The 12,616-nt window shown below is 40.0% G+C and overlaps 1 protein-coding gene across 10 annotated transcripts in view; it reads right to left on the bottom strand.

The window, feature by feature from the left end:
- Positions 1-909: 909 nt before the first annotated feature.
- Positions 910-12,616, bottom strand: part of DTNB (dystrobrevin beta) — a 333,753-nt gene continuing 322,046 nt past the window's right edge. For all 10 annotated transcript variants that reach the window (XM_031951429.1, XM_031951428.1, XM_031951432.1 and 7 more), the window contains 2 exons: positions 5,382-5,417; positions 910-3,059 (listed from right to left, as the gene is read on the bottom strand). In XM_031951429.1, the coding sequence (XP_031807289.1) occupies positions 5,413-5,417 (5 nt within the window). In that variant the 3' untranslated portion in view covers positions 910-3,059; positions 5,382-5,412. The remainder of the gene's footprint in view (positions 3,060-5,381; positions 5,418-12,616) is intronic.

Below are 12,616 nucleotides of genomic sequence, written 5' to 3'. Positions count from 1 at the left end.
AACAAAAATAATTGAGACATACAGTGATTTAAAGTTTGCGGAAAGGTTTTACACATTATCACTGGAAAATTTGTCCATAGAGAAGGATGTTTTATTGGATTCTATCACGGCATAAAAGAAACAAGGAGAATGTAGTACAACAGAATCTTGAGAGCCTGGGTTCAAATCCTGGCTCTACTAATGTGTGACACTGAGCAAATCACAACCTCTCTCTGGTCCATAGTGCGTGACCTGGAAACCCTGTCATATAAGAATCAGTGGAAGGAGCCAGAAATGTCTAGCATGGAGAGAAGTTCTGGTGGGAAGGGAGTAGCAACTGGATAGTTGTCTTCAAGTAATTGAGGTGCTGATTATCAAGAGATAGTGGTGGTCTTCTTGGCACTAGATGACAGACCTAAGAGCAACTATTAGAAACTGCAGGGGCGTGGTGGTAAGGATCAAATCAAATGATACTCATTAAAGTTATTTGTAACCCTTAAAGTGCTATATTAATGTGAGTTTTTATTATTGAGAGGAAATTTCTGAATAATTAGAGCTCCCAAGAGCAGTATGGGTAATGTCAGGTGGTCATGGATTCAGTGGAGGTCTTTAAGCAGAGGATGGTTGGAAGGGATCTTATAGAAGTGATATTCATGGATGAATTGGCTTGGAAAACCCTCTAATGTCAGATGACTTTTTGACATTGAGATATTGTAAAATGGGTTTTTTATTGGTCAAAACATTACTGGGACTAATGCTTGTTTCTTAGAGACTCTGAGGTTCACCTAGTCAGGCACCATTAAGTCTGGAGCTCCTACTCTTAAAGCAAATGCTCTAAAATGAATGTGTGTGTACCAATTTTGCCAATATCAGTGCTACATAGTCCAAGTTAGGTATTTAAATAATTCTAAAAAGATCTCCAGGATCCCCTGAAGAGATGCCATAATATGACAACATATTCATACAATGGAATATATATTGCCAAGCATTTTCCCAACCATTATCTCATCTGACCCAATCAATGACCTTTTGAGGTAGACAAGAAAGTTATGAGCTTCCATTTTATGTTTATGTCATTTTGCTGTCTTTTCCAAACCTAGTTTAAAGAGAAAAAGGGGCTGCCTGAGCTTTGGGGTCATGGGCGGGGGGGTGGAGTATCATGTCTTCTGCTGCTGATCTATAATTGTTCTGAAAAAACTAAATTCACTTGCTGATTGGGCCATAGTCTGAAGGCAGAGGTCTGTGGGAAAAACTACTACTCTTACCTAAAATATTACAAATTAATCTGGGAATAAAAGAAATTAAGCAATAATTTATAGAAAATATAGTCTACTATATTACTGGTCTTATACTTCATCTCTGACTTCTGCTGTCTTATCCTCAGGACATTAATACATATGGGAAGGGGTATGGATGTTCTTAGGGGTAGGGTTTTTTGAGCCTTTGATACTGAATGTATTGTTTCCTGCTTGTAAGCCTGCCATCTTCCACCCCCTTCTCCCCAACCCAAAGATTTGAAGAAAGTAGGCCCAAAATGGTTTCGTGTAAGTAAGCAAAGAACAAAACCCTTCATGTTTCTGCAGACTACGGGCAACTTTGCAGAGACTAGGCAACCTTGTGATGAACAGAGCAGGCCTCAAAGACCTCCACTTGAGGCCTGACCTCCTAGCTCCATAGCCTTTTCTCCCAGGCTTCAGGGCTCTTCAGCCCCAAGTCACAGTGATGAGAGGCACAGTGCTCTCTTAAGCACATACTGTTTGAGTTAGAATTCCAAGAGCCCCTAAGCCCTGGGAAAGTAGCTACCCTCCTTATTTACCATATTCCTTCTTGCTCCTTAATAACCAACATAGCTCTTTTTGTGGCCCTTTCCCTTTCACATCCAGGCCTCAAAGAAATGCTAAAGGTCTCAACCTAAAAGTGTCTTATGATTTCCATTCCTAGATTCTCTTAAGGTTAGTGCAAAAGGAGGGATGACAGGGTGAATGAGGATGTAAACAATCTGTTGTCCATAAGTATTTCTGTTCCAGCCTGACAGATTCTACTTGTTTCCATAGGAAACCATTTGTAGCCATTGGGCCCAGTTCACAGGCCTTCCTTGACTCTATTCAGGCAGAGGCTGGAGGTCAGCCGAAGCAGAGAGAATGCAGGGAGCCAGCTGTGGAGTCTGTTACTTCATTCCAGCCTCTGCCCTTTATAAATATTTATAGCAGCTCTCCTTCTAAATATAACACACTGGAACCCAAAAAGGAGGGGGAAAATGGGGGGGGGGGGAGAAATCACCAAGAATTAGGACTGATTATCATGTATGCCAAGGAATTATTTAAACACAATGAAAGGCAGAGGATGGCTTCACCAAGTGGCCTCCAGGGAAAAGCAGACAGGGCCCATTTCTCCCATCCACATTCTCCCTGGCCTACAATACTTTTGCTTGCAATTCCTGTAGAGGAAAGGACTTTATGCTTTGGACTCTGGGGGCTATAGCAGTGAGTTCTTTCTTTCCCCAGGTTACAGAGCATGTAATGTCAAATGTAGCGGAAACCCAATAGTGAGAGGCAAGAGTCTATTTTTAGCCTGTGGCCTGGGTATGGCTGTCTGTAAAGCTGAAAATGGGCCTGAAGCTTTCTTTGTGTGATAGAAGAAAACTTGCTGGTGTTTTTTTGAAGGTCAAAGGTCATGTGGGGAAACTGTCCCCTGCCCTGGGAAATCACCCACATTTTGGCAGCAAGTCAGAAAGAAACCCAGGTCACTGACACAAGATTAGTGCTTTCTTTTTTTTTCTTTTTTTTTTAAACCTCCTGGGAAATTCCTTGTTGCAGAGATGAGCCCATGCCCTGAGGGGAGTGGTGATGATGCTAGTACATGCAGGAATCTGAGGGAAGGGCCCACCAGTAGGACCCTCTGGCAGTCCCTCCCCTCCTCCCATCATCATTGGCTCTCCTTGTCCTGGCGCTGCGGTGACAGGCAGGCTGCAGACTTGGTCCAGGTGTGCACTGGAAATATGATGGATGGGAAGATGCCTCTGGGGGAAGGCTCTGCCTTCATCATGTCAATGCCAGCTTGTTCCACTGTCCTCTGAGTCTCTGCAGGACAGATCTACTGTTAGTGAAAAGAAAGATATACATCTTTTCTTGCAATGGCTTCTGGGCAAATGCTGAGAGGGTTTGTTATCATGAGAGTAATCTATGTAGGTCCCAGGCTGTTGAGATCCATATCTTAAAAGCACAGTGTATCTGGAGATGGATTGGGCAGAATTATTTCTGGCTCTCTTCTAAGGCAGGGGGAACACGGTTTCCTTGGTATGTATGAGGAGGGCTGGGGACCGGGAAAGAGCATCCTTTGGGAGTACTTTAAAGGTCAAGGATATAGGATATATTTCCAAGGAAGAGATAAAGCAAGGATTGTGATGTCTTCTTTATCTGTAGAATACTGGTCAGCTTAGATGTTTCCCAGCTCTGTGAGTCTATGAGATGAAAGGTATCAGATGGAATCTACCAAAGATACTGAGGCAAAAGAATGTGGGAGTGGGGATGGGAGAGAAAAAAATAGCATCTGTAAACATTAGAAAGGGAAAGAAGGCATTGGCTCTGAATTAGGAAGTGAATGGAAACAGATGATATTTCATGTGATATAAGGTGTTGATAACTCAATTATTGGAGTCAATAAACTGGAGTTTCAAATCAACAAATAATGGTATAAATTCCTTACAAGACCTACCAGGTAGAGGGATTGGTGAGGAGCATGTCCCAACTGTGATTCTATCTTCTCTGACCACTTATGGAAAGACCAGTCCCCTGGGGAATCAAAGACTTAGAATCTAATTTCTTCTCTGCTATTGGCTAGCTGTGTGATCTTGGGGAAGTCACTTTATTTCTAAGGCCTCTGTCTGCTCCTCTGGAAAACAAATGAGTTGGGCTAGATGGTCTTTGGGTTCTTTTTCAGCTTTAGGAGTCTGTGTATTCCTTTTTCTGTAAGGAAGTCAAAATTGTGTTCCCAGATTACTAGTGAGAAAATCAAGAGAGATCTTAATCAAAGAGAATGAATGTTTGGAGGAGCCACTTAAAGCCCATGAGAGCCAGCAGAAGAAAGAACTTTTTCTTTGGATCCTAAGCTGATTCTTTTCCATCTAAATAGTCTTTGTTGCTGAGCTAGGCTTTGTGAGATGTCATATCAGCAAAGTAAACTACATACAAATTAGTGTAGAGGAAAATATAAGAAGGAAGAGGGTCAGGAGTGGAATTAAGACCTACAATAGGAAAAAATTGTTGACCTACAATAGGAAAAAAAAGTCACTGGAGAGTTTTGTTATTACAATACTATTCTCCATTGTCCCCCTACCAAGATCCCCAAAGGTGTTTATTGGTTATAGTTCTGAGAACTGAGCAATGTTGTCCTTATTCTATTGTGGTGGTTCTGAGGACTGGACTGGAAGATTTGAGCAGTCAGCCCTGAAAATCTGTAATCTAGAAAGATGATTACAGGAGAGAAAACAAGGGAAAAAATCAGGGCTACCCTTGAAGAACCTGTGCTTCAAGAATTATCTGCTTATTGTTCCATGGCACTGTAATCTGATTCCACTTTTCTTTTGCATTAGTTAAGCAAACATGAAGTTGTATCATTTGGGAGAAGGAACTAGGGTTGAAGTCTTAAGTTTAAAATGAAGAGGAGATGACACTGGGAAGAATGAGGCTATCTTAGGGGAATAGTCAAGCATTTTCCTCATAATCTATGTGGAAATCTTCATATTTTTCTAGGAGGTGAAAGGGTTCAAGAATAGTGTGACACTTCTGGAAACTAGCAGATAGACTGACATAAGGGAGATTTGTGCCCACTTGCTTTGCTGACACAGTTTGATGCTGGACAGCTTACTGTCAATCTGTGGTACAAGGATTTGTGGCCAGGTTAATGCTCCAGGATTAGATCCTAAGAACAGAATGGGAGAAACGATTTTCACTGGGTGTTTTCTGTGGGTAAGGATAGTGGAAATTATAGAGGGAAAAGGTGTTGCTGTCAAAGGTGGCCTGGGGAGAATGGAAAGACAGATGTGCAGCTCTACCCTTGTACATTCTTCCAGATATTGACAGCTGCTTTTAAATCAGTGATTTCTGATTTGCTAACTTCTTCCCAATTCAATTTCCCTAAATAACAACTTCTCATAGAGGATTAGCCATGTTTCTAATACAGTTCCTGAAATGCAATGATTTTGGGAAAGAGAATAATGGAGTTCGTTTGATAGGCTGAAGTGAAGCCTTTTCTCATTCAATATGGGCCTGACCTGTGTAGTATAGTTTGTAAGCAGAAAAGAAGGGAAACTAAATTCCATTTAAGAAATGGAGAGATGGGAAAAATATGAGGAAAGAAACAGTAGTAGGAAAAGATAGGGAACAAGGATAGCTTGTACTCACTTTTGTTACCCCTTGGTCCAGACTGTCCCGGCTAACCTGTGCAGCAGAGATAGAAACAATAATTTAGATCACAATGAAGCTTCCTTACCCAAAAGCAAGCTTTTCGAGGCTATTTGCTCTGTCCCCATGATTTCCTAGTTTTCCTTTACTTTCTTTGTAAAATGATTTCTTACTATGGGGTAGGGACTAGTAAGATCACGTAGTCCTTAACTGTCACTGCAGTGCACACTAAACAAAATGCCCACATTGAAAAATGTCTGGCAGGGACAAAAATCAGCAGGAAATGAATCTCTGACAGAGACATGAATATAACTTAGGGAATGCCAATGAGACACTAATAATCCGCCCCTAAAATAGATATGAAAATGACCTGAATGGTGCTATAGTTTTTCCTGGTTTTGTGCTGTGCTCAAAATATAAAACTGTAACTGTATCAACTCTAGAAGTCTCTAACATTGTCTCGAAACCCAAGATATTTAAATCTGGTTTCTAGTCTATTCTGGTTATCTCTGCCTACTTGTCATGAGAGGCAGTATGCCCAAGAGAAAGAATACTACATTTGGGGCAGCAAGGTGGTAAAGTGAATAGAGCACTGGCCCTGGAGTCAGGAGGACCTGAGTTCAAATCTGAACTCAGATAGTTAATACTTACTAGCTGTGTGACTCTGTGCAAGTCACCGAATTCTGATTGCCTCACCAAAAAATATATATAAAAAAAAATACTGGACTTGGTGCCATATGAGACCTGGGTTTCAATACCATCTCTGACATTTACCAACTCTGTGAATTTGAGCAAGTTGCTTAAATTTTCTAACCTTTAGTTTCCTCATCTGTAAAATGGGGATAAAGTATTCCATACTAAGGCCATTATTTTACATGATCGTGATTATACAAGATAAAATATGTAAAATGCTTTCCAGATATATGTAAAGTGTTATATGGTATATATGTCAGTTATTATTACCAAACACTCAGAATATTAACTAGCCAAGGAAATTCCTGGCCTCCAACTGCTTGGATACCAATAACTTTGTTATAGGAGAAGGTTTGATGTGGGGGAAAGGGGCATGGAGTGCATATCATGAAATGATGTTAAAAATTATGTAAGAAAACAAAGGGCATCAATAAATCAAATAAAAATGCCATGAATTGACACTGGGCATCAATAAAACAAACAAAAAAAGAGTTGACATTTATATTTTTACAAAACACATGGTATGGATGAGATCATTTTAGTCTTGCTATTTTGCAGATGGGAAAATGAAGGCTCAGACAAATAACTTGATTAGTTAGGATCCCACCAGTTAGTAAATGGCAGAGCCAGGACTGCAGCCTCCATATCAATTAAGGTCTTCTGACTCCAAGTCAACTGTTCTTTCTATTACATTCTGGCTTCTTTACAGGGGAATCACAAAAAAAAAGATTTTAGGGGAGACAGGAATGGACTGTGATGTTCTGGAGGGGATGTGATAAAATTGGGATCCCAAGGAAATTTGGATAGAGCTTGGGATATGCAGTTTTTAACTGAGTGGTACAGGAATACATTTTGTCATCCCCAAAGCTATTTTGGGTTCAGGTTAGTGGATGCTATGGAAAGAGTGGGAGAGAAGATCTAGATGAAAGCAGAAACATCTTGAAGGATGGAGTATTACTGGGCAGAATTGGAAGGGGGTCTAGAGTGGGCCCCTACAAGTGGGAAGTTTGAGAGAGTCACTAAATGTATTATATGTGGTCTTTTTTGGTCTCATTTTTGTGTTGAGTACACCAAAATTGCCTCACTGAGACAAGTTGTACACAATTTTATCTGAAAGAATTGAGACCATTTTAATTTCATTCATTTTTGTTCAGTATTACTGCTTATACTATCTCAAACCAGAGATGAATATTTAATACTTTATCAGATCCAGAAGCTTCATATGTAAAAAGGACTGATCTCAGGATCATTTCCAAACCTAGTAATCTTTTGCCAGAAGAGTGAACCATGCATTTTGGTTTTAGGGCCACATCTTAAATCCCATTAAATTTTGAAATTTAGGCCCTAAACTTATGGCTACCCCCAATCTCCTGTTACCTCACTTCACCTCAAGTCTTGTCCCATGGGTAGAACACTTTCCAAACCTTCCCCCCACCTCCCCGAGGAAACAGACCCAGACATCTACAAATAGAAACCCTTTACAAGTAGTGAAAAACACAGAGTAGATGAGGCAAAAAGATCAAGAAGGGCCCAAAGCCAGAAGACACAAGTCGGAGGCAACTATACCTGTTTCTTCTGCTGTCCGAATGGCGCGGCACTGGTTTTAGTTGTTTGTAGAGGGCTGGGAACCTTGACTGAGTAGCCACTGCTTTCTTTGTGGCCCATCCACCCACTACCACTGTTTAAGTAATTTATGGGTTGCTAAGGAGGGAATGAAATTACTGCCAGTTGTGATCCTCTCTCTCCTTCCTCTAAAGTGGTATCATGGCTGCACATTGTATAAAACAGGTTCATCAATTCCTAGTCCTCCATCATGATTCTCGCCAACCATAATGATATTCTAGGCTAGTGTTTGACTAATGGGAAAATGGCAAGACTGCCACTTTTCTCAATACTACAGTAACCTACACATTTTAAGAAAAGCTTAGGATCAGACCTCAAGGGGAATTACAGCCAGGTCTATTCCTGTAGGCTGGCAATTACCATGGAATGCTAAGCCTCTAGGGTAGTCTTTTTTAGTGGTACAGTCATGAGTGTGTACACGAAATTGGGTGTTACATGGCATTTCAAAGCTTCTGTCTGCAAGTTGTTTAAATGCTAGAGATGGGAGGAGCTATGGAATTGGCAGGCTTCCTTGGAAAAATCCCTACTCTGGGGCATATTAGGAGCAGCTAGGTAGACCAGTGGTTAAAGTGCTGGGTCTGAAGACAAGACTCGTCTTAAGGATGAATTCATATCTGGCCTCAGACACTTAGTAGCTGTATGACTTTGGGCAAGTCATTCAACCCAGTTTGCCTCAGTTTCCTCATCTGAAATATGAGCTGGAGAGGGAAATGGCAAACCACTCCAGTATCTTTGTCAAGAAAATTCCAAATGGGGCTGTGGAGAGTTGGACATGACTGAAACAAACAAATAACAACAAAGGACACCTTAAAAGAGAAATTGGGATGCAGGGAACAGAATAACCACCATTTGTGGTTGTTTTCTTCTCTAGCTCACTTTACTGACACTGAAGAAAACAGGATTAAGTGACTTGCCCAGGGTCACACAGTTAGTGAGTGTCTGAGATTGGATTTGAACTCTAGAAGATGAGTCTTTGTGATTCTAGACCCAGGACTCTATCTACTGTGTTAGCCACCCTGCCGCCCCATTTAAACTAAGACTCAGGGCCAAGGCTCACTTATTTGACAGAATATGATGGTTTTGCAAAAAAATAAAAAAGAATGTATAATGGAGGAAGAGGTAGTGGGAATATGAAAAGAATCTAAGGGGAATGGGTACTGTTATGTGGGACAGGAGATAAATGGAGAAAGAAGAGGAAGATCAAACCTTTATAGACAGGAACAGTACAGTTGCAACAATGGGGTCTGGTCAGCACTACTCTTGTATTTACATGTTGGTGTATCTGAATGTCTTCATATATGTACTTCACGTCTTTCCTTTACTCTAATAGAAACCTGGCTCTTCCCTTGAAGACTACCCTCTCCTAACTGAGGCTTTGCTTTTGATTCAGTGACCAAGGTGGAGGTATTTCTGGACCACTGAATCGATATTCTGTTCTCCACTTGTCACTTACCATCAATCTATCTTATCCTCTTCAAATCAGTGACTATGGTGTGTTGGTTGACTCTCACAACCATTTCCACTCTTTGAGAAGCTTCAATACCTAGCCCACATTTTTTCTTTTCTTCCTAATATCCGTATTACATTCAGCAGCTTCAAAGTTCATATTGATAACCTTCAGTCTCTTTGATTTCAAAGTTCCTTTTACTCCATGATTTTCTAACCTCTTATCTCTACACTATACTGATCACTACAAACAGTATGTTCACAACCTGGAATTCTGTATCACAAGGATATGTTCTCTCTTCAAACAATTTCTTTACCTGTCATCAACCTTATTCCTCTAAACTGCTCATCTTGAGTCTTTCTCTTACTTAATAGTAATTTTTCCCTGCATGGGACCTGATTCCTAGTTACAAGACTATAGCCCTCTAGATTCCATGATGGACTACTTATTATTATTATTACACTACTTACTAAATGATTGGTATTATCCTCATCACATGAATCCTCAAACAATTATCACCCCTTCTGTAAGCAAACTTTCTTCTTTTCTTTCAAGATTTCCAAGTTCTACTAAGGAAGGCACAAATTTATTCAGTCTTGGCCTATTAAAGATTACTATTGTCCAACTTTAAAATGACTTTCTGTGGTGCTTGTCAAATTTAAAATTAATTTTTCATTGTATTTCCAATATTTCCTATTATGTTGCTGCCAGGCCTATTCTCAGGTTTCTAATTCTCCCTTCACCATCTCCATTATAGCAAATGATCTTTCCTTCTACTGCAATAAGGAAGTCCATAATATGAATGCTATGGAATAGAGATGAAGATCAATGGAACTGAAGAAATAAAGAATTCTTTAGTAATGTTACCATCCTTCCATTATCTTTATTTTCTGGCTTATTTCTTCTCCTTTCTTTCTTACCATTTTTTTCTTTTTCTTAGAATTTCTTAGAAATTCATTCTTTTTTAGAATGAATCCTGCAGTCATTTCCTTTGGGGGGCAGCACACTACTGTTTTCTTGCTGCATTGTATACTACCGCTAGCTTTTTTAGGAGGATGCCCTCATTTTTCACTTATTTCCCTTTGACATATATAGTCATATGTGTGGATATGCTTGCGTTGGCCCCTAGGGAAGGCAGTCTGTTTTCTTTGGTTTGGCAAAGATGGTGGTCATGTTTTGTTCCTTCTCTTGCTGGAATGGTTCCTCATATAAGGGGCAGGGATGAAAATGAATTGGTATTGCAGTGACTAAATAAAATCTTTGCCCTGAAGCTTAAGGCCTCTATACCAGTTCTCATTGAAGGAGAAATAAGGTATTCTTATTTTTGTTTTCTGGCTAGCTTGGAGAGAAAGGAATCTGTCTCTAAATAACCCATTAGGTTATGTAACTATGGTATATGAAGCAGGAATAGAATTAAGGTCAGGAGAAGATGATGTGATTGACCTTTATAAATCCTATGTCAGAAGAATTATGATTAATATTCTACAGTTCAGACTTAGAATCACTGGGTAGAGATTGTGTAGAGATAGAAAGGAAAAACTTTCTAATAATTAAGTTATCCCAGAGTGGAGTGATTTGACTCAGGAGGTAATGGACTCCTCCTCAACTTGGGATTCTCAAGTGAAGTCTGAATGAGTATTTGTTGAGGATATTATAGAAGATAGGCTGGACTAGATTATCCTTGAGAGTTGGTCATTTCCTAATTGTTATTTGCCAGTATAAATTGGGATACATAGAAAGAAACATTGTATCCAACTAAAATGCATTAGCATCTTGGTTATTTTACAATCTTTAACACCTATTCTCCTCCTTTGTCCTCTCACTTTTCCCAATCTGTGTGCTCGCAATCGCGCTCTCTCTCTCTCTCTCTTTCTCTCTCTCTCTCTCTCTCTCTCTCTCTCCCTCCCTCTTTCTCTCCCTCTCTCTCCTTTCCTCCCTCCCTCCCTCTTTCCTTCCTCTGTCTCTCCTTTTCTCCCTCCCTCCCTCTTTCCTTCTTCTCTCTCTCCTTTTCTCCCTCCCTCCCTCTTTCCTTCCTCTCTCTCTCTCTCCTCTCTCTCCCTCTCTTTCTTCTTCTCTCTCTCTCTCTCTGTCTCTTTTTCTCATTCATAGAAGATACATATATATATATATATTTTTTTTTTCAGGGCAGTCATGTCCACCTACAAATATCCTAATGATTTGTTGAAGTGTGAGGGTTGACCAACATCCAAACATAGAAATGTAGCTAAAATACTTGCACCAATGAACAATAAGCTGACTCAGGAGTGCCCAATACACAAAACTAAGAAAGGGCTGTGGGTCTCTGAGTTCACAATCTTGTCAGGTTCCAGAATAATCCCAGTAGGGCCGGAAAGTGCCATACACTATACTGCAAAGAGTGCTCTGACAGCCCAACACTATATGATTGGATTCTGTGCTATGAACAAATGTGGCAGGCAGCAAGCCAGATGGGGGCTGGAAATTCTAGGAAAACAGGGGTTACCAGTTCCACTAGTTCTGGCTTGATGCAGAAAAAAGAAAAAATGAAAATTTTAGGTAGAGTTGTTCCTTCAAGTACTGTTTCTTGCCTGGACTAATTTTTTGATGGTGGCTAGCTAGCCTATGAGAATTTTATACAGTGATTAGTCTGCTCTACAGCAGAATGGATAAAGTCATCAGCCTGTAATTAAGAGACATATTTGAATTCTATTTTAGACTCTTGTTAGCCATGTGAGCATAGGTTAGTCACTTAATTTAACTAGCAAAATACTTTAGCCCTTATATTGGGTGATAGAGAATACCTCTGATGAACAACTCAATCAATGACATTAAACTAACATATATCCAGTCATACCTTGTCTTCCACAAAACAGCAAGCCAGTTCTGGTGCTTGGTAGTTTAGAGCAAAGAACAAGTTTAAGCCAAGCCCCTGATAGAGAGAATCACTTCAGCTGTTGAGGGAGAGAAGAGCTTTAATCTACTTCCAACCCCTTCAAGTAGAAGAGGAATTTGTGAGCTTTGAAGAGTTGAAAGATCTGGACATTTCCCTAGCTTTCTATCAGTATTCCCAGAATAGAAGTGACTACCTTCAATAACTGTATCAGGAACTAATGATAAACTGGATAATCTAAGGGAAGGAAGATTTCAGACTTTACAAAGAGCACAAATAGTTAAAAGAAATGTTATGAAGGCCTCAAGAAGGGAACAGGACTTTTAGGAATTGTAAGTTAGTTACTCCTTTGCTACAGCACCTGCTCTAAGCACCAGTCCTTTTCCCCTTAGACTTTGTATGTATTTGTAGGTGAGTAAGTACCTTGTTAGCAGGGTTGTTAGCACCAACTCTTCTCTGTACTACCTTAGTAAATAATGGTTTGTAAAAAGTAATTAGGTCTAACTGACTAATTAGCAATTGATAATCAAAGGGGAAGTATATAATGGGAGATTGTAAACTATATGTACTAGGAAAAAAACCTTCCATAATCCCTCAAGGGTT

Source organism: Sarcophilus harrisii, chromosome 2 (genome assembly GCF_902635505.1).
Source record: "Sarcophilus harrisii chromosome 2, mSarHar1.11, whole genome shotgun sequence".
NCBI lineage: Eukaryota > Metazoa > Chordata > Mammalia > Dasyuromorphia > Dasyuridae > Sarcophilus > Sarcophilus harrisii.
This window is presented reverse-complemented; position numbering and strand designations above follow the sequence as displayed.